We start from the raw sequence: 21,963 nt of genomic DNA, 5'->3' as shown, positions 1-21,963 counted from the left end.
ATAGTTCTTAACAAAGTCAAATATAAATCTGGTCAATCTTTTTAGATGAGAATAATAAGAATCTAGGATATTTCAACAATGCATGAAGACATACTTACATCTTAACATAGCTTTGAGCAGACATATGTTCACAGAACATAACTATACCTTTTTTTACATGGTATTTCTTTCCTTTAGTTTACTACAGACAAGTAACAAATTATATCAAGGGTCTATAAACTACAGCCAGAAGCTAAATTCAGCTTAATACCTATTTTTGTTAATAAAGTTGTTATAGAAATACAGGCATAAGTTCATTTGCCATTCGTCTATGGTTGCTTGGGTGATATAAGGAGGAGGTAGAGTAATTGTGACAGAGATGTATGGTCAGCAAATCTAAAGATGTTACTATTATTCTTTACAGAAATAAATCTGTTAAACCCTTGGGCCATATTTACTGAAAATGAGACAAGAGAAAAATAATAATATTCAAATGGTCTTTGACTAAAAGAAAAACTCAAACTAATACTGAGGTCTATCTGACCAGCTGGAGGGCAGGGAGAGATAAGTAACTGACATGTTTTCTAGAAAACTTGTTGGTCAATTAGTAGAGGAAAACAGAATTGTACATTTTACTGTTATACATAGCCTGTATTAACATTTTTTTTCAGACTACACATCACAATAGATTAATTTCTTAAACTTCAGTGTATACTACAAATTGTCATGGAAATGGGGGAGGGACCGTGAAAAACAGAAATTTAAACATTCCATTAAAAAAAAAACTGCTGTAATTATTCTGCAACTATCACAGCCTATATTCTACAAAATAAGTAGTTTATCTCCTGTATTTCTTTGTGACTCAGTAATGCTTTATGTGAGTGATTCTCATTGTTGGTTATCACACATAACTTTCTTGTAAGATAGAAAATATATAGGAAATAGGAAAAATACAAATGGATAAAAGAATCAAAAAATGCAATTCTACTAACATTTATTTTTCTATAAGAGACAATTCATTATTTTTAGTTGCTTCAATAACATTATGGAGTTTTTGTTTGTTTATTGGTCCATGGTTTTTTATTTTTTATTTTTTATTTTTTTGCTTTGTTTTGTTTTGTTTAAGTTTCTCTGATTATTCAAGGAATTTTCAGGTACAGGACCATATACATTAAGAATAACTAAATTAATCCTGCCTGTATCTCACCTTGGCTACCATTTCTCCAATCATTATGCAAGTATACCTGATCCTAAGTGATTTCTCTCACACCTTTTCTGTTGCTATTCTAGAGCGAAAAAATTCATTTTTGTTATAGATATGCTACAGCGCTAAATGGGCCCAGGGTTTTTTGTTTTGTTTTGTTTTTGCTTTGTTTTGTATTTTTCCTGTCACCTCTATTCAGTCTCAGGAGGAAAAAAACAAAAACAAAAAAACATCACCAAGAAAGCAACCAACATGAATAGGGGTGAATCCATTTGAAGGGCCCAATGGCTCAAGGATGAAAATCAGTTTCAACAACACAAATGCTACCTGGGAATCCGCTGAGGATTCCAGAAACCTTTTTATTTTATTTGTTTATTTTTATGTGGTGCTGAGGATCAAACCCAGTGTTTCACACATGCTAGGCAAGCACTCTGCCACTGAGCTACAGCCCCAGTCTTCCAGAAACCATTTTGTGTAATGTATAGATCCTTAAAATACTTCATAGCCTGAGATGGAACCTAAAAACTTTAGCAACTATGAAACCACTTTGTTATAACATTCTGCAAAGCAGGATTTTTTTTCCATGCTATTTAATTGGTGTATTCTAGAAAATTTGTTGGGATTGTTACATATTTGTATATGCACACAATATAATAATATAATTTAGCAAATATTATTCCTCAGTATTTCCCCTTTCCCTCCCCCTGGTTCCTTTCCTATACTGATCTCCCTTTGATTTTCATGAGATCTCTCCACCCACCCACTTTTATTTTCCTTTTTCCTCTCTAGCTTCCACATAAGAAAGAAAATATATAACCCTTGACCTTCTGTATTGGCTTATTTTGCTTAACATTACACTCCTAAGTACTATTCATGTTACTACAAATGACATAATTTCCTTCTTCTTCATGGCTAAATAAAACTACGTTGTTTATAATATATACCACATTTTCTTTATCCTTTCATCCACTGATGGGTCACCTAGGCTTGTTGCATAGTTTGGCCATTGTGAATTGTGCTGCTATGAACATGGGTATGCATGTATAGCTTTAGTACACTGACTTTAACTCTTTAGGATAAATACGAAGGAGTGGTATAGCTGAGTCATATGGTGGTTCCATTCCTAGTCTTTGAGGAATCTCCATACTGATTTCTATAGTGATATACTAACTTAAAATCCCACCAACAATGTAAAATTATTCCGTTTTTCTCCACATTGTCTCTAGTATTTATTATTGCTTGCATTCTTGATGACTGTCATTCTGAATTGAGTGAGCTAAAATCTCAGTGTAGTGCAAAGCAGGGCTTTAAAAAGTAAATTTAATACTTTCTTATCCTCATTTAAAGCATAAACCTTTAAAAGACTTACCTGTTGGACTATTTGATGGTATCCATTAAGTATAGCTTTCAACTGCCAACTGCATAGTAATCTAAAATTTTAACAAAACAAAATGGTTTTATTCATTGCTCAGAATTAAAATAAGAAAATTTATTTGTATGCTAACACAAACATGCACATATGATCAAAAAATGACATAAACATAATTCTGACAAGTTAATAAAATTTTACCACTTATACTGTTGAAAGTCTTGTCTTCAAATTGTCAGTATTAATTTTACTTCGAAATATAAATAACCACAATCAGTAAATGACAGGCAAACAGTACATCTTTTTAACTTTAAATTACCCAAAGCAAAGTTTACTATTGCACTCAATTCTTAAAGGTAGGATAAATAAAACCAAAGGTTTTGAGTGCATCAAAATTGTATTTAAAAAAACATATACAGCAATATATTCTTATTCAACTTCCAGATTAATGTAACCGAAAGAATACATACTTTGAACTGTATAAGTAGTGATAAGTTAAAGTTCATCTATCTACTAGGCTTACCTCACCTGCAGGTAAGTAATTTCTCTAAGGAATTATATTAACTTGCCTTCAACTTTTAAATCCTATAGGGACTCCATCTCCTTATGCAGAGCAGTTTATTCAACTGTCTATGGATAACATCCTCTCCAAGTATGCACTGGATTCCTTGCTACTACATTGGTCACTTCATTAATTATCTTTTTACCTATGATAGTCTTAACTTACTCTCTGCAAGTTTTTCTCCTTAATGAATTAAGTATATATCATCTTGAAAAAAAATCATAGCTCTTCCTTAAATGCACATGCCTTCCCACCTTCTCCTTTTCCTTAAAGTAGTTTATATTTTCCATTCCCTTTCTACCCACTCATCCAGTCAAAACCCCAACAACCCAGTTTCCTCCACTGCACAAATCTATTCATATCTAACCTCATCTTTGCAATACTCAGCATGGCTAATCATTCCTTCTTTCAATCCCTATTTAAAACCTACTGTTCAAATTTTCCTCTCTTTTTTGACAATCCTAGTCTTATAAATTCTATAAATCCCTCCCTCAAGATCCCATCACTGGCCTTCTCTTTTCACCCCACAGACACAGAAACTAGAAAATCTATTAATACTGATGGCTTCAACTTCTATGCCAACTGTGATCTTCACATATAACTTCACTCCAAATCTCTCACTCAGATTCCACACCAATATACTACTACTACTTATTAAATAGCTACTTCTGATGTTTTACACTCAATATATTCCTAAAAACAATCTCCCTTCCACTTTTCCATCTGTGATCTCTTCGTAAGCTTAATAATCTGAGCCAAGAACTTGGAAAGTATCCTCTAATCTCTTTCCCTCTTACTGCCACTTCGAATCACTCACAAAATCCTATCAAATCTACACCTAAATATCTCTGCATTCCTTTTACTCCACTCTACTCCAGAGATATTTAGGAGCAGAATACCTAGTCTCATCTTCTGACTAGTTGTTTGTACCACCTGTCCCTATTTATACATAATTTATAACAGAACTAAACTAGATTTTTGTCACATTATTATATTACACATAAATACTCAGTCTAAAGTTGGGGGCGGGGAATTTCTAATCCTTTTAAACTTCTATTCAGTTCTTATTAGGGCAGTATACACAATTATTGTTTATTGCTTTTAAAAAAAATGTATTACCTCTGAAAAGTACTTAAGTAGCAAGGAAATTACTTACAAATGACACTGTTTTAGATTTATTAATAGGATTTATTGGTAAACATATTAGACAAAACTCTAGTCACCAGAATCAGTTTAAACATGCTTGCCTATTCCACCAAGATACAAGCATGTAACTAAACAACTACATCACCTTGCATTCTTCACTTGTAAATCTTCAGGCAACACTATTCTAAGGTGGAAGTCTTTCCCCTATAGAGAACATTAAAAAAAAAAATCACTCAAAGTTTCATCTTTTACTTAATGCTAAGAGAAGTTAAACTTAGAATCACAAAAAAGGCAGTACTTTCCAAAAGTTATCAAATTTACCCAAATTTTTTATACTTAAAAGATATAAGCAACAGAATACAGGATTTGGGGGAAATATTTCATAAATGTATGTCAAAACTTTGGAATTATTACAAAATCAAAATAATATATACTAGGACCTTGTTTTTAGAGAAAGTAACTTAAATACAAGAAATTCAACCTCAACACTGTTAGCAGACATATAAAAGAAATTTAAACATTCTTAGGAAATAAACAAATTCCCTCAGGTTGCTCATGATTGTACTTACTTTCTAAATTTTCATAAATATATTATACAATTTAAATATTACAACATAAAATACTTCCATAAACTGGAGTATATTTAATTTTTCCATACTAGTAAACCTTTAATATATAAAAGCAGAAACATATTGTTTATTTTAATCTAAGTATTCAAAAACTTACATATTTAAATATACAGAATTTTATTCAAGTTTCTTTTTAAGGAAAGGAAAGAGTGTTCTCTGAGAAATATATTCAGTTTTATTTTCTTTAGAAAGTGAATGGGTAAGCAGTTTAAACTTTATAACTTAAATAGGATAATACATGTGAAATTTGAGAAAAAAAATAAGCAGAAAAAGACAAACAGAAATGTAATCTTTTGCTTCAACAGTATAAAATGAAAAGAGTAATAAAATTCTCAAAAAAAAAAAAAAACAATTACCATGTGGAATTTTAGCAGTCTACCTTAAAGCAGATTCAAAAACAGAAGAACACAATTAAATGTACCCCATAACCTTTACTTTCATGGTAATATTACAGTTCTGACTTTCATTACATTTAAATGTCCTTTTGAAAAAATGAAACAAAATGTACTACTGACCTTTTCAAAGGTCAAGTAACAATAATTCACTATTTCATTAAAACACTAAAAGGTATTATGTAGCAACTTTAACCTAACTTTATAGACATCCCACACATAGGTGTAAGAACCTATGTTCACAATTCACAATTTACCTGAGGAACAGTATAAGAATAAAATTCCAAAGTTCTCTATTTGTGAAATCCAACTATTTTAGAGGTCAAACGATGTGTCACATACCACAATACTTTTCTGGTTCAAGAAAATGTCCAAATTTAGACTTTTTGTAGTTAAACCACCTGAAAAAATATTAACTCTTCCCCAAAAGCAGATTTTCCAAGCTTACGGGGAACAGAAGATTAATGTGAACACAAAAGTCAAAGAAACAGTCTTGCAGAAGAAATGATTTAAAAGCAGAAGACAATAAAAAGGTAAGTAAAAAACACCTTTTGGAAACTGGGCATTAGGAAGGAAAAAAGACTGGAAAACTTAAGCTCTTATATGAGAAAATAAGAACATAACACTCCCCTCAAAAGTTCCCGCCAAAACCATCAATTAAACAAACTGCACTTTTTCTTTACCAGTAAATAGTGTATTATTGAACTAGGAATTTTATAAACTATTGCACATAGCCAAAATGTTAAACAAATAATGTTTCCATCAATCCAAAGTTACCATGAAACAAAAACAGAAAATGAGGATCAAACATTTCAGATGACAGACCCAAGAGAAAACCCAGGCTAAGATAAGAAAGTGTTTTTTTTTTTTTAAAGTAGGAATGAATAAGCTATTAACATGGGAGAATAAATTTTAAAAGTGTCCAAGAAAAAAAGTTAAATAAAAATTTCATAAGGATTAAGAAAAAGCAAGAAAATTACCAAATGAGAAAAAAAAAGTAAAGACCATCAAAGAAAAAAGGGTTGAAGATGAAATCAGGCAAAGAAAGTCCAAATGCATATAATTGGAACACTTAAAGAAGAAGACAGGAGGAAAAAATATTTAAAATTATAATCCAAGTATACTTTCTGGAAATCCACATAACAAAAGCGACAACTAGGCACAAGAAAAATGACTCAGAATGATCCACTCTGAGATATATCTTAATAAAGACTTTTAAAATAAGGAAAAAGTTCAGTCTTTCTAGGAAAAAGGTCAAAACACTTACATGGGCAACAAAATAAGATTGTTATCAGTCATCTCAAAGCAAGATTTAAAAAAAATTAAAAAGAATGAAACTAAAATTTTAAGAAATTAAAGTGTTTCTGCTTCTAAGCATGATGAAGTAACGGAGGCAGGATTTACTTAGTCTACCTTAATTTAAAAACAGGACTAAAAATATGTAAAAATGGTTTTCAGACATTAAACAATAGGCAGCACAGGACACTGTTCCTTGAAAGAAGAAAACAAATTAAAAATCCTTATAACTGGCCAGCCTTACTCCCAGAAAAATATTTAGGCCACAGGTAAGGATGAGGAAACAAACAGCTAAACAGCCTCCCTAATCTGAGAAGAGAGGTTAAGTTAGAGAAGGCCAAAGCATGTAGAATTCACAAGATAAATTAAGTACCAACAAGAAGAGAGATGCAAAGACAGAGACAAGCACACACAGAGAAAACTCCCATGTACTTCAGAGAATTTCTTATGTGGTAGACTTCAGCATGGATGTGAGAAAACCATTTAAACTGAGAACCATAAGAAAAGAGGATGTAAGTATTCTAGGAAATAGTGTATAAGCAGAATATGCAGAAAGGTATTGCCTCACTGGTACAGCCAAATTAAACTAAATTCTGTTCTGGTTTTGCCTAACAAAGCTTAAAAGGAAATCTTGAAAGATTAAACTCTTTCCAAGTAATTTAACTGTAATGCACAACAAATCTCAAAAATATTTAGAAAACAAAAGCATCTAGCATGCACCAGGTAGATTTCATATCTGACACCAATTAAGATATATTAGGTATGCAAGGAAGAAAAATAAGAACCATAATGAGGAGAAAAATCAAGAGAAGCAGACACAAAAATAGCATAGATGATAGAACTGGTCAAAAAATAAAACAGTTTTATTTCATATGTTGAAGAAGAAAGAGGAAAGCATGATCACACTACAAGAGGCAGGAAAGATATAAAAAACCTGAATTAATGAAATGAAAAAATACAACATCTGAGATGAAAAATATGCAAAATGGTATAAACAGCACATGAAACCTCGTAAAAGATATTAGTTTACTTGGAGACATAGCAACAAAATATTTCCAAAATAAAACAGGAAGAGATGGAAGGGGAAAAAAAATGGAACCAGCCCCACTTGGAACTTAAAGTGGCTTAATAGGCACATAAGTATTGGAAGTCCCCAACACATGAGAGAGGAAGGAACATATTTATAAAGAAATAACAGCTAATGTTTTTTTCCAAATTAAATGAAAATATAAACTCACAGATCAAAGAAGTTCCATAAGCTATATTGGGAAAAAACATGAAGAAAATTACATCAAGATACAACACAAATTAGCTGAAACCAGTGATAAAAACCAGAGGAAGACAATATACAACAATATATAGAGGACAAAACTAAGAGCACAGACCTCTCATAGGAAGAGTGCAAGGCTTAGTCGAACATCTTAGTCGAACCAAATCAAAAAAAAAAAAAAAAAAAAAAAAAAAACTCTGTCAACTAGATTCTACACCCAGTGAAATTATCTTATAAAGGCCAAATAAGCACATTTTTCGACATAAAACAGCTAAAAGAATCCATCAGTAGCAGACATGTACTAACCTGAAATGTTAACAGAAGACCTTCAGGAACAAAGAAAATAAGATGCAAATGTGAATGTATAATAAAAAATACCAGATACAGCAAATATATAGGTAAAGATATAAGATCTTTTATTTAAAAAATATATTTTTAGAGGATAATGACTTAAAAAAAAAGGTGAACTGACTGGTGCAAAGCAATTTGAGCAATGAAATAGTATTAGTTTATAAACCAAAATATAGAATAAGTGCCCATAATTCATACTTGTGTAAATAAATAATTTTATGAAAAAATCAGGGAGAATAAACAAATTTCCCATGCAGCATTTCAGATTAATCATAAAAGGGAAACTAATTCCCACTCTTTAAGTTGGGACTGCTTATAGTTACTTCTTTTCAGAGAGTATAATATTAAAAAGGGAGGAAATAGTGACTACAGTGAAGAAGCCTGACAAATACTACATCAGCAAAATGATCAAGGCCAGGATCAATCATCATCAGTGACATTAATTGACTGTACCCTTAATAAAATGAAATGGTACTTTAACTCTGTGATCTTCCTCTTAAAAACTTATAAACTTAACTCAGGATAAATATCAAACAAATTCCAATAAAGGAATATCCTATGATAGATCTAACTTGTACTTCCTCAAAAAATCAAGCCATTTCATATTCATAAAGGAGTCAAGGTCATCAAGAACATGAAAAGCCTGAGGAAATGTCATAGCCAATAGAAGCCTAAGGAGATATGATAACTAAATGTAAGGTGGTATCTTAGGTGGGATCCCAAAGGTAAGGAAATCTTAATGAAGTATAAACTTAAATTAATAAATGTATAAATATTTTTAACATCAACCAAATCATTAATCATTAATTACAACAAACACACCATAGTAATATGAAGATGTTAATAATAACAGAGGGCTGGGGATATAGTTCAGGGGTACAGCACTTGCCTAGCACACTCAATGCCCTGGGTTTGATTTCCAGGACCAAAATAAAGAAATAATAGGAGAAATTATGTGGAAAAGACAATGGTGATAGGAATGCAGTATCACCTGTTCAAATCTTCTTTAAATCTAAAACTATTTTTAGTTTATTAATTAAAATAATCATCTAAACCAAAATTAATAACCACATTGGTTGGGCTGGGGATATAGCTCAGTTGGTAGAGTGCTTGCCTCACACGCACAAGGCCCTGGGTTCAATCCCTAGCAATGTGCGCGCGCGCGCGCGCGCGCACGCGCACACACACACACACACACACACACACATACAATAATCACATTGGTGGGATTATAAGAGAAAGTATGTGACAATAGCACAAGGACCAGCAGATAAATGAAACTATACTGTCATATGATACTGGGCTGGTGGTGTGGCTCAGTGGTAGAGTGCTTGCCTAGCACATGTGAGGCACTGGATTCGATTCTCAGCACTGCATATAAATAAATAAAATAAAGGTTCATCAACAACTGAAAATATATATTTTTTTAAAAAGTACACTGTCACAGATTTCTTAGGGAAGTGGTATACATGAAAGCAGATGGTGATTAGTTAAAGATGCATACTGTGAGCCCTAAAGAAAACACACACAAAGAATGAGGGATAAAATCATAGCTAATAAATCAATTTTGCATATAAAATAGAATCCTAATATTACTTTAAGGTAGATCATGACAGTTTTAAGATATATACTATACACTTTTAAGCAATTACTTACAAAAACAAAAAACAAATACTTCTATGGCTTTGGTAAGTCCCCTGAAATTCTTGCGTTGGAAAGTTAATCCCCTAAATCATATATTAATAGCCTATGGGAGATAATTAACAATTACAAGAGGCCAAGAGAATTGAGCCCATATGATGCCATTAGTGACTTTCTAAGAAGAGCAACAGAGACCCAAGCCAGCAATCTTGCTCTTAAAACCAAGTGAAGTTCTCTATCATGTAAAGATGAAACAAGGCCTTAGCCAAAGATGATAAGAGGCCAGCATCAGGCTCCTGACTTCTCAGCCTCCAGAACTATTAGTTAAACAAGCAGCATTCTTTATAAATTATCCAGTCTGCAATACAAAGTTGTAGCAACAGAAAACAGTCTGACAAACATATAGTAAAAAAGCTAACAAAGGAGATGAAACAGAATCATAAAAAGAATGTGCATGTAAAATATAAATGCAGAAAAATAAGGAAAATAAGGAATGTAAAATGCAGGAATATATACAAAATAAGGAATGTAAAATGCAGAAAAATAAGGAAAAAATAAAGAACACATTAGACAAAAAGAAAACAGCAAAACAGAATATTTAAATCCAACCATATCAAAAATCACATTAAATGTAAATGGTCTAAGCATGGCCAAGTAAAAGGCAATGATTGTTAGACTCCGTAAAAAAGCAAAGTCCAGAAAGAAACTCACTGTAAAGATCCAAATAAGTTTAAAGTATGGAAAAAGAAACTAAACCAAAGAAAGCTGGCATCACTATATTTGTATCAGAAAATACAGAGTTCAAAGAAAAGATTATTAGGAATAAAAAGGGTTGTTTCATAATTACAAAGAAATCAATTTTCCAAGAGTTTATGCCCCTAAAAGTTTATGTAAATAATAACAAAACTTCAAATTATGTGAAGGACAAACTAATAAAAATGAAAGCAGAAACTGAAAAACTGAACAGGAGAAGAAAAGTGAAGGTACTAAGAAACAAAACTGACAATAGTACATTTTTCTATTGTATGCATGTACAAATACATTACCAAGAAATCCCACTATTATGAATGATTATAATGTACCAATAAAAATTTTAAAAGTAAAATAAGAAAACTTACTAGTTGGAGATTTTAACACTCCCTCAGTAATTGATAGAACAAGTAACACACAAAAATAAGGGTATAGAAAAACTCGAATAGTATTATAAATCAACTTGATCTAACTCATATTTATAGAAAACCCCACCCAATGGCAACATAATTTTTTTCAAGTATAAACAGAACATATACCAAAATAGACAAGATTCTAGGCCATAAAATAAGTCTCAGTAAATTTAAGGGTTAAAATCATAGAAGTTTGCTCTATAGCTAATACAATATTAAATTATAAGTCAATAACACAAAGGTATCTGGATAAACCTGTATCCAGATGCCCAGAGAAAAATAGATAAGGCACAAATTACCAATAGAAGGAAATGGAACAAAAAAGCATTTAAAAAGTATATCCATGAATTATCTGACGACTTCTACCTTTAGGAGCTGGTGCCTGATGTCATTCCTTTTGAATATGGACTGTACTTGAAGACTTGCTTCTAACAAATAGAATAAAATATAGGTAAAATCGTGTGACTTAAGAGGCTAAGGAAAAAAGATAATGTGCAGCTTTCTGTTTGTTCTTTTATCACTCACTCTGAGATGCTAGCTGCTATGCTGTGATGACAATCAAGCAATATTATGCAGGTCCATGTGATGCGAACATGAGGCTCCCTGTCAAAAGCAGAAGACTCAAGCTACTAGCTGTATGAATGAATAATCTTGGAAGCAAATCCTCAAACTATTCAACCTTTGAATAATCAAAGTCATCATCTTGGCAAACAACTTTCTTGCAAGTTCATGACAGACTCAATCAAGATTTACCAATTAAATCGATCCCAAATTCATGATCCACTAAAACAGAGATGATTAGTGTTTGTAATTTTAAACCACTAAGGTTTGGAATCATCATACTGCAAAAGATAACCAATAAAAGAAGTATCATCACAGATCCTAAAGACAATAAGGGACTATTATAAATAATTTTAAGCTCACAAATTTAAAAACCGAGATGAAATGAACAAATTCTTTGATGAACACAAACTACCAAAACTTATTCAAGAAATAAGAATCTAATAATAGAAACTTTCACCAAAAAATTTTTAAAACTTTCTGATAAACAACTCAGGGGTTCAAAGGAACTACAAATAGAAATTCCATAATTTCTAAAAAATGATGATGAGAAACACTACATGTCAGTATGTATAAGGACAACATCTGAAGGGGGGGAGGGGTAATGCTTCTCCTCCCCTTTTCTCCTCCCCCTGCCAGCAGTTACCATGGAGCCCAATTGGTAACTTTCCTTATCTTAGAAATGTAGACATTTCTGTGAAGCCCAGTTCAAGGCCAGAGGACTTATGTATACATTTCTACAAACTACTATACTAGATAAATGTTTGTGAGGGGTATACAGCACCTGGAGTGCTATTTCTTCCAGGCTAGTGGCCAAGTAAAATAGGGCAACATGAAAATAGGGAGTTTATCTACATTGAACTCTTTTTTAGAGACTCTTTTGCTGACAGTCCTAAAATCAGCCATGGTGAAAATTTCTGGAGAAGTCTAGTTAAGATTTGTGTGTGTGTATGTGTGTGTGTGTGTGTGTGTGTGTGTGTGTGTGTGTAGGAGGGGTGCCACTACAACATGACAAATTTAATTCAAGATTTTACATCAGAATAATGGGGAATGAAGGAAGTAGAAAGTATGTAATTATACATACCATTAACAATATCTGAATATGGACTCTAGGTTAGAAAAGGTATTATACCATAATTAAATGTCCTGCTTTTAGTAAATGAACTATGGTATATATAAATGTATCCCTGTTTTTATGAAGTGTATGCTTAAGTATTTAGGGATAACAAAAGAGTGTCTATGGTTTAATTTCAAATGGTTCAGGAAAATAATGAGTAGATCTGCACCCACAAACACGTATTCCACACCCAAGAATAAATCAAATGGGGCAAATGTAAACTGATGAATTTTAATAAATATACTAGAATTCTTTGGTCACCCTTGCTACTTCTCTATAAATATGAAATATGCAGAAAACATTTTTAGACAAATAATGTTTAGATTGATATAAACATGCTGCTTAAACTGGGAGCTTTGGCCCACACCTTTAACCCCAGCTATTCAGAAGGCTAAGACAAAAGGATTGCAAGGTCAAGATCAGCTTAGGCAATTTAGGAGGACTCTGTTTCAAAATAAAATTTTAAAAAGGCTAGGGAATGTAGCTCAATGGTGAAGTGCAGGCCTAGCATGCAGGAGACCCTGGGTTCAATCCCCAGTAGTCCTAAGAATACAAATATGAAAGCTATTTAAGGAAGGTACAAATTAGAATTGTAACTTTGGGCAAAGGTCATTTAAAATTTCATCCAATTCTGATGGCTGCACCTTTTCTAAAGGATGTTAGCAGATGCAGACACATATACAAAGTATTTCCCTCAAAAACTGCCTAAAACTAGGTGTAACAGGATTCCTTTAAAAAATAATAATAATTTAATGCTACTTTTTCAGCTTTTCTAACCACTGTACAAAACCAAGTAGTATTTTTTTAACTAGGTAATTCAACAATTGAGGAAGGAACGGTAGGTTTTTCTTCCATATGTAATAATGAATTTTAATCTCTACTTTTTGATGGTCACATGAATTTGAAAGCAAATATAATCTGTCACTAATCACTGAACATTCTGATTAATCTCATCTTCTGAAACTCCTTGGGACAATTTTCATTTAGCAAGTGGATTTGATAATGCACTCAATATTTTTTGAGACAGGTTTTGAGAACATTTAAAAACATAAAGTAATTGCTAAGATATCATCCCTCTCCTTAAACAGTTATGTGTGCTGTGCTTGGCTGGGAGGAGTGAAGGGGACAGGAATGAGTGTCATGTTCAGAGAGGAAAAGTCCATACTCAAAATCCTAACCTAAGATATCTTCCTACAACGTGAAAGGAAAACATACGGGGATTGGAATCAGCCTGAGTTTAAGGCAAGGTGACGCAAGATTGTGGACAAGTTTTTCAACTTGTCTCCCCTGATCTGATTTCCTCAATTATCAAAACCAGAATATTTTTCTGCCAGAGGGCTGAGGCTTGAGACACTGTGCCTGGAAAACGCTCTACAAACTTCAAGACCTTGCACGAGTTACTAGTGTAATGAACTCCGTATGAGAATGCTGGAATCGGTACAGGTAATTAATTCCGTGGTTGTCAAGATTTCCTACAAAACCTCGCAGCTAGAGGTGCTCAGGTACCCCGGACTCGACAGAGGAACAAACTGAGGTTTTCCCCTAAAAGGAACCCAAATAGCGGGAGCTTGTGGGTGACCAGCACCAAACGGAAGGGGGACGCCGCCTGGCAAAGGAAGACGGCGAGAGTCCGGCTTCGGGGAGCCGCTGTCCCACCAGCGTCTGGGACCCGTCCCGCGCTGTCCCGCTGCATCCCCTCCAGTCCGGGTCGCTAACCCCCGTCCGTCGCAGACTCCGGAGCCCCGGGCGCCGCACTGGAGGCTCTTTTAGCGAGAGTGCAACAACTGGGCGAGTACCTGAGCCGAAATGAATCCCTCATACACAGTTTTCGCCCGGTTCTGGGGCAGAAACAGCGGGAACTGGCGCAACAGGGTCCCCTCCATTCCCGCCATGGCGCCACAACGCCGGGCATGCGCAGTTCCGCCGGCGCCCGCTGGCCCGGGTCCCCACAGCCAGTTTGGCGGGAAGAGCGGGACTTCAAGGGCGGAAGTGAGCATCCAGGCCCCTGAGCCCCATCTGAGCGCCTGGAAGAAGGCTCTCAGGCCGCAGGTCTGGCTGCTGGGCATCCTTCTGCTCTTGATTGTTCAAAAAAGCTTTTGGTGATTTTATTTGCTTTTATTGAAAGACTGCTACAACTTCTAGGTTGCATTTCCTCCAGCACTGATGAATTTTTACAGCCTGCATGTTGGACCACTTAATGCACTCCCCTTCTTCTCTGTTGTTCTCATTCAAGAGTGTCACCTATATGTCCTCAGCATGCACTATCACTTATTCTGTATATAATAATAAATTATAATACACTCAAAATATCACGTACATTGCAGTATAGTTCTATGCTTTACCATTTTTAATCAGATATTATATTTGAGAGACACATATAAATTGCTGAAAATTTGAGTCAACCTCTATCCAACTCAGGTTTTGGTGTACTACAAATGCAAAAACATAAGCCAAAACATAAAGAAGTGCCGCAGTCTGGCTGGGCACAAAATCAGGAGCCACTCAAGCAGGAACAGACTTTATTTTTGAAACTGCCACCAATGCCCCATAGACTCCTACTACTGGTGGCATTCTATAGGATCCCAACAGGAAGTCCCTCCTCGGGAATTCCCTCCTATGCACTTCCCCAACCAATGGGAACTCTCCAGGAGTCTCTTAGCAGGCTGAGGTGGACGGCAGGGGTCTAATATCCATAAGAATGCAGATCTTAAAATAATCATATCATATCAATGGCTTGCTGACATCACCTTTCAACAAAAAATGCCATGCATCATACTACTTGGCTATGGCTCTTAGCAAAGAAGTTTGCTGATAGATTAGATAAACTTAATTTTTCTCTGACAGCCTTTCCTATAGGTTTTTGTTGTTGTTGTTGTTTTGTTTTTGTTTTGTTTTGTTTTTTCTAACTCAGGAATGGGATCTATTCCTTTTTACTAAGGGATGATTAAATAAGAAACTTATTAATATTTACCATATGGCTATTTGATATTCCTATTAGTAGTCCATGCATCACATTTTCGAGTCCTGCTGTGTGTCAGACATCATTATAGTATGTCAATGGTTATGCAAAGATAAATAAAATACTCCCCTTCCATCTGTACTACCGTCAAATGAAATTGGACTTTGGAGGATTCTTTTTCATTTTCAGTACCTCAACCCTCACCACCACCAGGCTTCCCTGATGGAAATTCTACCCTTTCTTCAACATCATTCTCAAATGCCACCTCTTTTTAGAACTCTTTCTTATCTTCCGAAAGGTATTGCTCTATATATGTGTTAGGTCCTTAGGCCAAAGTAACTCCATTTTAAAAATCAGCACCTGCCCACCCAGGCATGACTTTTGCTTAGGCCCACCCCAAGAGAGTCCCTAACTGCAGAAACCACAGCAAAGATGCAAAATAACAATCACGGGATCAGATGGGTTATTTTTTAACTACTCTATTGTACATGACTATGTAGTTAAGTTTTTCCAGCAGGTTGCTGTGCCTTCCAGAAGGGCAGTCTGGCAGATATTCTCTGTCAATAAACCTTTGCTAGAACTCAGAGATGTGCCTCTCATAGATATTTGCACAGCTACCCTAACAATATGGTTTCCTCCTTAGTCCCTGATGATCATATTTCTTGTATTACAAACTTTATCAATAGCAAATGCTCATTTACAAATTCAACTACCATAAATAGTGATTTGGCTATGTTTTGCTTAAGAACTAACATGATATCTAGTAAATTTTCTGGGAATTTCTAAGTTGAATAAGTTAATTGTGAGGATTCAGAGGCAAGGACCCAATGCTTTTTGGCAATTATCTACATTGAACAGAATAAGTGAGATGTAAGATTACGGGAAAAGATTGCTGTCTAGAAGGTTGCCTCTCACCATATACCAAAATCTTGAACTTGACTCTTGATCCTAGGTTTCCAAGTGTGTGTAATTGTGAGAAATAAATTTCTGTTCTTTATAAATGCTTCAGTTTATGACATTTTTCTTACAACAGCCTGAATAGATTAAACTGACAAATGGCAAATAACATTTAACATTTAGCAAATGAACACCTACAATGCACTAGTCAAGAAACTATATGAAGACTTACAGATTTCATAATTCGACCATTACCCTAAGGTTTTCATTATTAAGTGGTGGACACTCATTATCATCATCAATTCATACATGGTATGCTGGCGTCATTGTTTACAAAAAGCCCAATAAAAATCAACTACAGAAAATATTCACTGTATTTAAAGATCAGCCAAGGAACTACTGTTATCATCATGATAACATGATTTCAAAATTGAAATCTCTGACCAATTATATAAGGATCATCACCAAATTTCAAGCTCTTCAAGGCATCCTTAGGCATGATTTCTTTAATACACTATGCCACAAAAGATAGTAGTATTTAAGTGCCATTAACTGTGGGAAAATATATTACATCATGGAAAAATCTCAAAACTTTGTTTTTTTTTTGTTTTTTTTTTCAGGGTGGGGGAACTGGGATTGAACTCAAGGGCACTCAATCCCTGAGCCGCATCCCCAGCCCTATTTTTTTGTATTTTATTTAGAGACAGGGTCTCACTGAGCTGCTTAGCACCTCACTTTTGCTGAAGCTGTCTTTGAATTCCCAATCCTCCTGCCTCAGCCTCCCTGAGCCATTTTGATGAATGAAAAGCGCAAGTTCTGTCATGGTTTGTTTACTATTCTAACATTTATGTTAACATAAGAAAACATACTGTGTTGCTAGTAGTGGTTACATTTGGGAGGGAAATAAGGTACAAAGAATAAGCATAAGAGCCAGATGAGACTTTCATCTGTTACATTTAATTTTCTTAGTTTAAGCATTTGATACCAATGGGAAAACAAGACTTAAAAGGAGGAGGGAGAGGAGGGGGAGAAGGAGGAGGAGGAGGAGAAAAGTAAACCAGGTCAGTGGATCAGTGGAGAGGAACTGTGGACACCTTTGTTTCCACAACTCCCAACCCTTTCTTAGATCATCTTCAGTTAGCCTAGATCCATCTTATACTTTCTTCTACTTGGAAAATTTCTTCAGGATTTACTTGATCTTGATCTCATCAAATCTCGAACACAGAAATTCAGATCCCTGTATAGTTTTCCTGAGTTCCAGCTTTATATGGCAACAAGGGTATATATTTGAGATGAGGGCCTTAATGTACCATCACCTCTTCATCTCAGGCCCCAAAGTCTGTTGTCTCAACAGCTATTGTTCAAGAAGCTCTCTTAGATTTCTGTCTTGTGGCTCTTTCAGAATTTAGAATTGACAGCAACTTGGTCAGATGCATTCCTGCCTTACTTTTGGGTTTCAGCAAGCAAGAATATCTCCAGATAATTGAAATCTATGTTTGCATATGAAGACAACTTAAGAATCCTGGAATCTTCATCAGAAAGGGACAGAACTCCTCCAGGGAACCCTCTAGATAGAGTTGGCTCCATAACAGCTCCTCCATGATGTCTGGTGGTACTCCAGGCAAACATCGTAGGCCAGGTTGCTTAGCAGTCAACTCAGGCTTACACTTCTTGAGCTTTCGGGAGAAGCTTAGTCTGCAAAGGCCCTGCACCTGCCTATGGCTGAGTACTGCCTATTTTAAAGGAAAATTATTAGAGTTAAAAATTCTTTTTTTAAAAAAAAAATTAATTTCACAGGTGTACTAAAATTAATTTGTATTTTGTTGCTTAACTGAAGTGAATATGACCTACATAAAAATAAAGAATAGAAATCAGATATATTGGTAACATTTATAGGAAGCAATAAAAATCAATTTTCAACATCTATACAATAAAGAAATATGCCTTGAATAAAGTAAGAAAGCAAAGAAATTATATTTTTCATCCTAAAATGTCCTTCAGTTTTGAAAAATAAATAAGATTTGGTTGTGTCCTAAGCCATGCTTTTACAGACTCCTTTGTTGATAGAGATAGGACTTACTAAAACATATCTATGGACAAATTAAATAAGTAACAAATTATCTGTAATAAGAAAATGTTTGATTTTATAAATTTTTGACAAATAGTTAAATTAACAAGAGTGAATTGAATTTTGTTCTAAAATTCAAAAACGATTGTATACATATATATTTTTAAAATAAAACAATTCAATTATCTTTATAAAAATTTAGCAAGACTGGGCTGGGATTGTGGCTCAGTGGTAGAGTGTTTGCCTGACATTTGTGAGATACTGGGTTTTTGATTATCAGCACCACATATAAATAAATAAAACAAAGGTCTATCAACAACTAAAAAATTTTAGCAAACATAAATAGTCAATATTAGCAAGTCTATGGAGAAACAAATATAATCATACATTGCTGATAGTTATTTGTAATGGTAAATGCTTTTAAAAAGTAATCTACTTATAAACATAAAATTTAAAAGTGGTCTTTTTTTGTTATTTGTTTGTTTTTTAGTAAATACCACTTATGGGAGTATATCAGCCCCCCCCCAAATAAGTGCAGAACTCTTTATGGAAATAGGAGACAATCAAATTTTCAATAAGATAGAAATGGTTAAGTTACAGTAACATGATTGTATACATTTTAAATTTGTTCAATTTTCTGAAAGTGATATATCTTACCTTGGTGTGCACAGTTTGGTAGAAGGCACAACCTAAATTTTATTGTCTTCTATTATTCTGAACCTCAGAAAAACAGTGTAGATTCATAATGTAAAAATTGAAGAACATTGAATAAGCAAATGAGTTCACCCAACAAAGATAATGCCCCATTGCCAACCCCCTCCCCAAAATAGTCTTAGTTTTTGCTTAGTTAATTTTCAACTACTCTATTCAAATGTAATTTCATGTACTGTAGAGAATATATTGAGCTCAAAACCATAGTTCTTAAGTATCCTAAATGTAACAACAATCATATCATATATGACTATGGATAATAAAGTACAAAGAAGAGTCCTTGGGAGAGAGAGGGGAAGAGGCAAGGACAACAGGGAATAACAGACTTCTTCCAATGAGCACACTCAAAACTGAGTCAAGAAACATTTTCTGCTACTAGAGAGGGGCTCTGTCTAGTCCTTATCCTTCCAGTTTCATAATTGTTATGAACAAGTAAGTGTTTTGTATTTCCTACTATTCACTTTTCCAAATGGGTAAGCACTGGAATTTGGATTGGATTTATCCTATCCTTCCCCCACCAGTGGATTTTGTATGAGTGGTTGTGTGTGCATAGCCAGGGGGTGATGTCAGTGTTATGGTTTAGATTGAGGTGTCCCCCCAAAATCTCATGTGTGAAACAATGCAAGAAATTTTAGAGGTGAAACAATTTGGTCATGAGAGCCTTAACCTAATCAATGCATTAATCACCTGATGGAGATTAACTGGGTGGTTAACTACAGACAGGTAGGGTTCCACTGGAGCCATCTCTCTTTGATTCCTAGTGGCTGCATTCCTTGCTGCTTTCCTCTGCTACACCCTTCCATCATGATGTTCTGCCTCACCTAAGGCACAGAGCAATGGAGTTGGCCATCTGTGGATTAAGCTCTGAAACCATGGGACCCAACTAAACTTTTCCTCCTCTATAATTGTTCCTGTCCAGTCTTTTGGCCAGAGCAGGGGAAAAACTAATGAAAACAGATAGTGACCAAAGGAATCTAAATCTAGATTCTAATGGAGAGGACATGCCTCACTGGAAGATCCTGAAATTGGAGAAGAATACAGTGATGACATGCTGTGTTGTCCCCTTAGGAAGAAGAGTATGCCTCCTGTGTGGGAAGAAGAAGGATATTTGGTGGAGAAAAGTAAGTTAGAGGAGAGACTCTTTTGCACTCATCAAACTTATTTTCTCTTTCCTCTGGGCCCCAAACTAAACCACACTCCAGCCTTTCTTGCAGTTTGATGTGGCCAAGTGACTGAGTTGTAGCCAATGCTATGTGGGTGGCTCTTATAACTTTCTGTACTTAATTCAACATTTTCTTTTCTTGTCCACTAGCTTGAATCAAAGGATTCTGAGGCCCTGGGGGATGATAAAGGCACAAGATGGAATAAAACTATGTCTTCCCATTGAATTGATATGAGGGAGAAATAAACTTTTTTTAATGTGAAGGCAATGAAATCATGGGTTCATTTGCCACACCAGCATTTAGTATGCATTACTGTAAAACAGTGGGTATCAAATTACTATGGAATTTAGATTTTACTTGAACTTCTAAAAGTAAAGTAACAGCTTGATTGTAAAAAGTCAAATATTTGTAACATGCCCTTTGGAACTATTTAAACTCACATTGAAAATTTTAGATGGCAACAGAAATATGTGCAATTTAAGAATTTAATTTCGGGAACATATGACTGAAAATGTTTAAAGAAAACTGCTCTGAGGCACCACCGTTATTCTTCAGTTTATTCCTGTGAGGAAACCTAGACCATACTGTGCAGATTAAGAATCCACACTCCAACACATCCAAGAAAGCCAGAACAACTAACCTGGGTAAACAATTACAAATACTATTTATTAATTTTTTTTTCTTGTACCACTTCTGTTTGAAAACACTTCATTAACCCCATTTTACTTAGGAGAAATAAAATTGAATTTAAGAATACTTGGTACTACGGATGAGTAATATATTCTTACCAAGTTTCAGTAACTTTTTTTTTTGAGCTTGCTCTTGACTTTTTTTTAACCTCTTATTTCCAAAGAGAGTAATTTTAAAGACTTAAAAACTCAAAAGAAAAAAAAATGTTAAAAAGTAAGAAAGAAAACCTTTTAAAAATGAAAAGTTTTTAAGCTTCTAGGTAAGGGTAGTTTAAGCTTTTTAAATATTTTAAGTAGCAGTTGCAATGGATGACTTCAATGGACTGAAGTATTAACATATTTTCATTGTTTAAGGGATCTAGAAAAAGATATTTGTGTCAAAAGTAAATTTTCTTCTCTCATAATATAATCAATTTTCTATTGCCTCTGATAGATTTGGCTCATTATCAAAATACTTTAAAACCTGTATTATTTTGCTATTCAAATAATTTTAAAGAAATTTTTGCATTTACAAAACTTTAACATCAAATAATAATGGCAATAAAATAGAAATATATATCTGGGGCTGGGGATGTGACTCAAATGGTATTGCGCTCACCTGGCATGCATGTGGCCCGAGTTCGACCCTCAGCACCACATACCAAAAAAAAATCAAAGATGTTGTGTCCGCCAAAAACTGGAAAATAAATATTTAAAAAAAGAAAAAAAAAAGAAGTATATATCTGATGCACTCAATAATTACTTTGTACCAAATCATCCTAATGAACTTACTCCATGAAAGGAAACCCTATTTTAG

The 21,963-nt window shown here is 34.2% G+C and overlaps 2 protein-coding genes across 3 annotated transcripts in view; one reads left to right on the top strand and one right to left on the bottom strand.

Moving 5' to 3' along the window:
• Positions 1-14,607, bottom strand: part of Fancl (FA complementation group L) — a 92,409-nt gene extending 77,802 nt beyond the window's left edge. For both annotated transcript variants that reach the window (XM_040270938.2, XM_005322031.3), the window contains exons 1-3: positions 14,477-14,607; positions 4,406-4,464; positions 2,553-2,613 (exon numbers count right to left, since the gene is read on the bottom strand). In XM_040270938.2, the coding sequence (XP_040126872.1) occupies positions 2,553-2,613; positions 4,406-4,464; positions 14,477-14,572 (216 nt within the window). In that variant the 5' untranslated portion in view covers positions 14,573-14,607. The remainder of the gene's footprint in view (positions 1-2,552; positions 2,614-4,405; positions 4,465-14,476) is intronic.
• Vrk2 (VRK serine/threonine kinase 2) overlaps positions 1-21,963 on the top strand; it is a 195,560-nt gene that overhangs the window by 148,883 nt on the left and 24,714 nt on the right. The window contains exon 13 of the mRNA XM_078029150.1: positions 20,384-20,436. Within this exon, the coding sequence (XP_077885276.1) occupies positions 20,384-20,436 (53 nt within the window). The remainder of the gene's footprint in view (positions 1-20,383; positions 20,437-21,963) is intronic.

The sequence above is a fragment of the Ictidomys tridecemlineatus genome, chromosome 12 (assembly GCF_052094955.1).
Source record: "Ictidomys tridecemlineatus isolate mIctTri1 chromosome 12, mIctTri1.hap1, whole genome shotgun sequence".
Taxonomy (NCBI): domain Eukaryota; kingdom Metazoa; phylum Chordata; class Mammalia; order Rodentia; family Sciuridae; genus Ictidomys; species Ictidomys tridecemlineatus.
The sequence above is the reverse complement of the archived record's forward strand: the minus strand, read 5'-3'. Positions and strand labels throughout refer to the sequence as shown.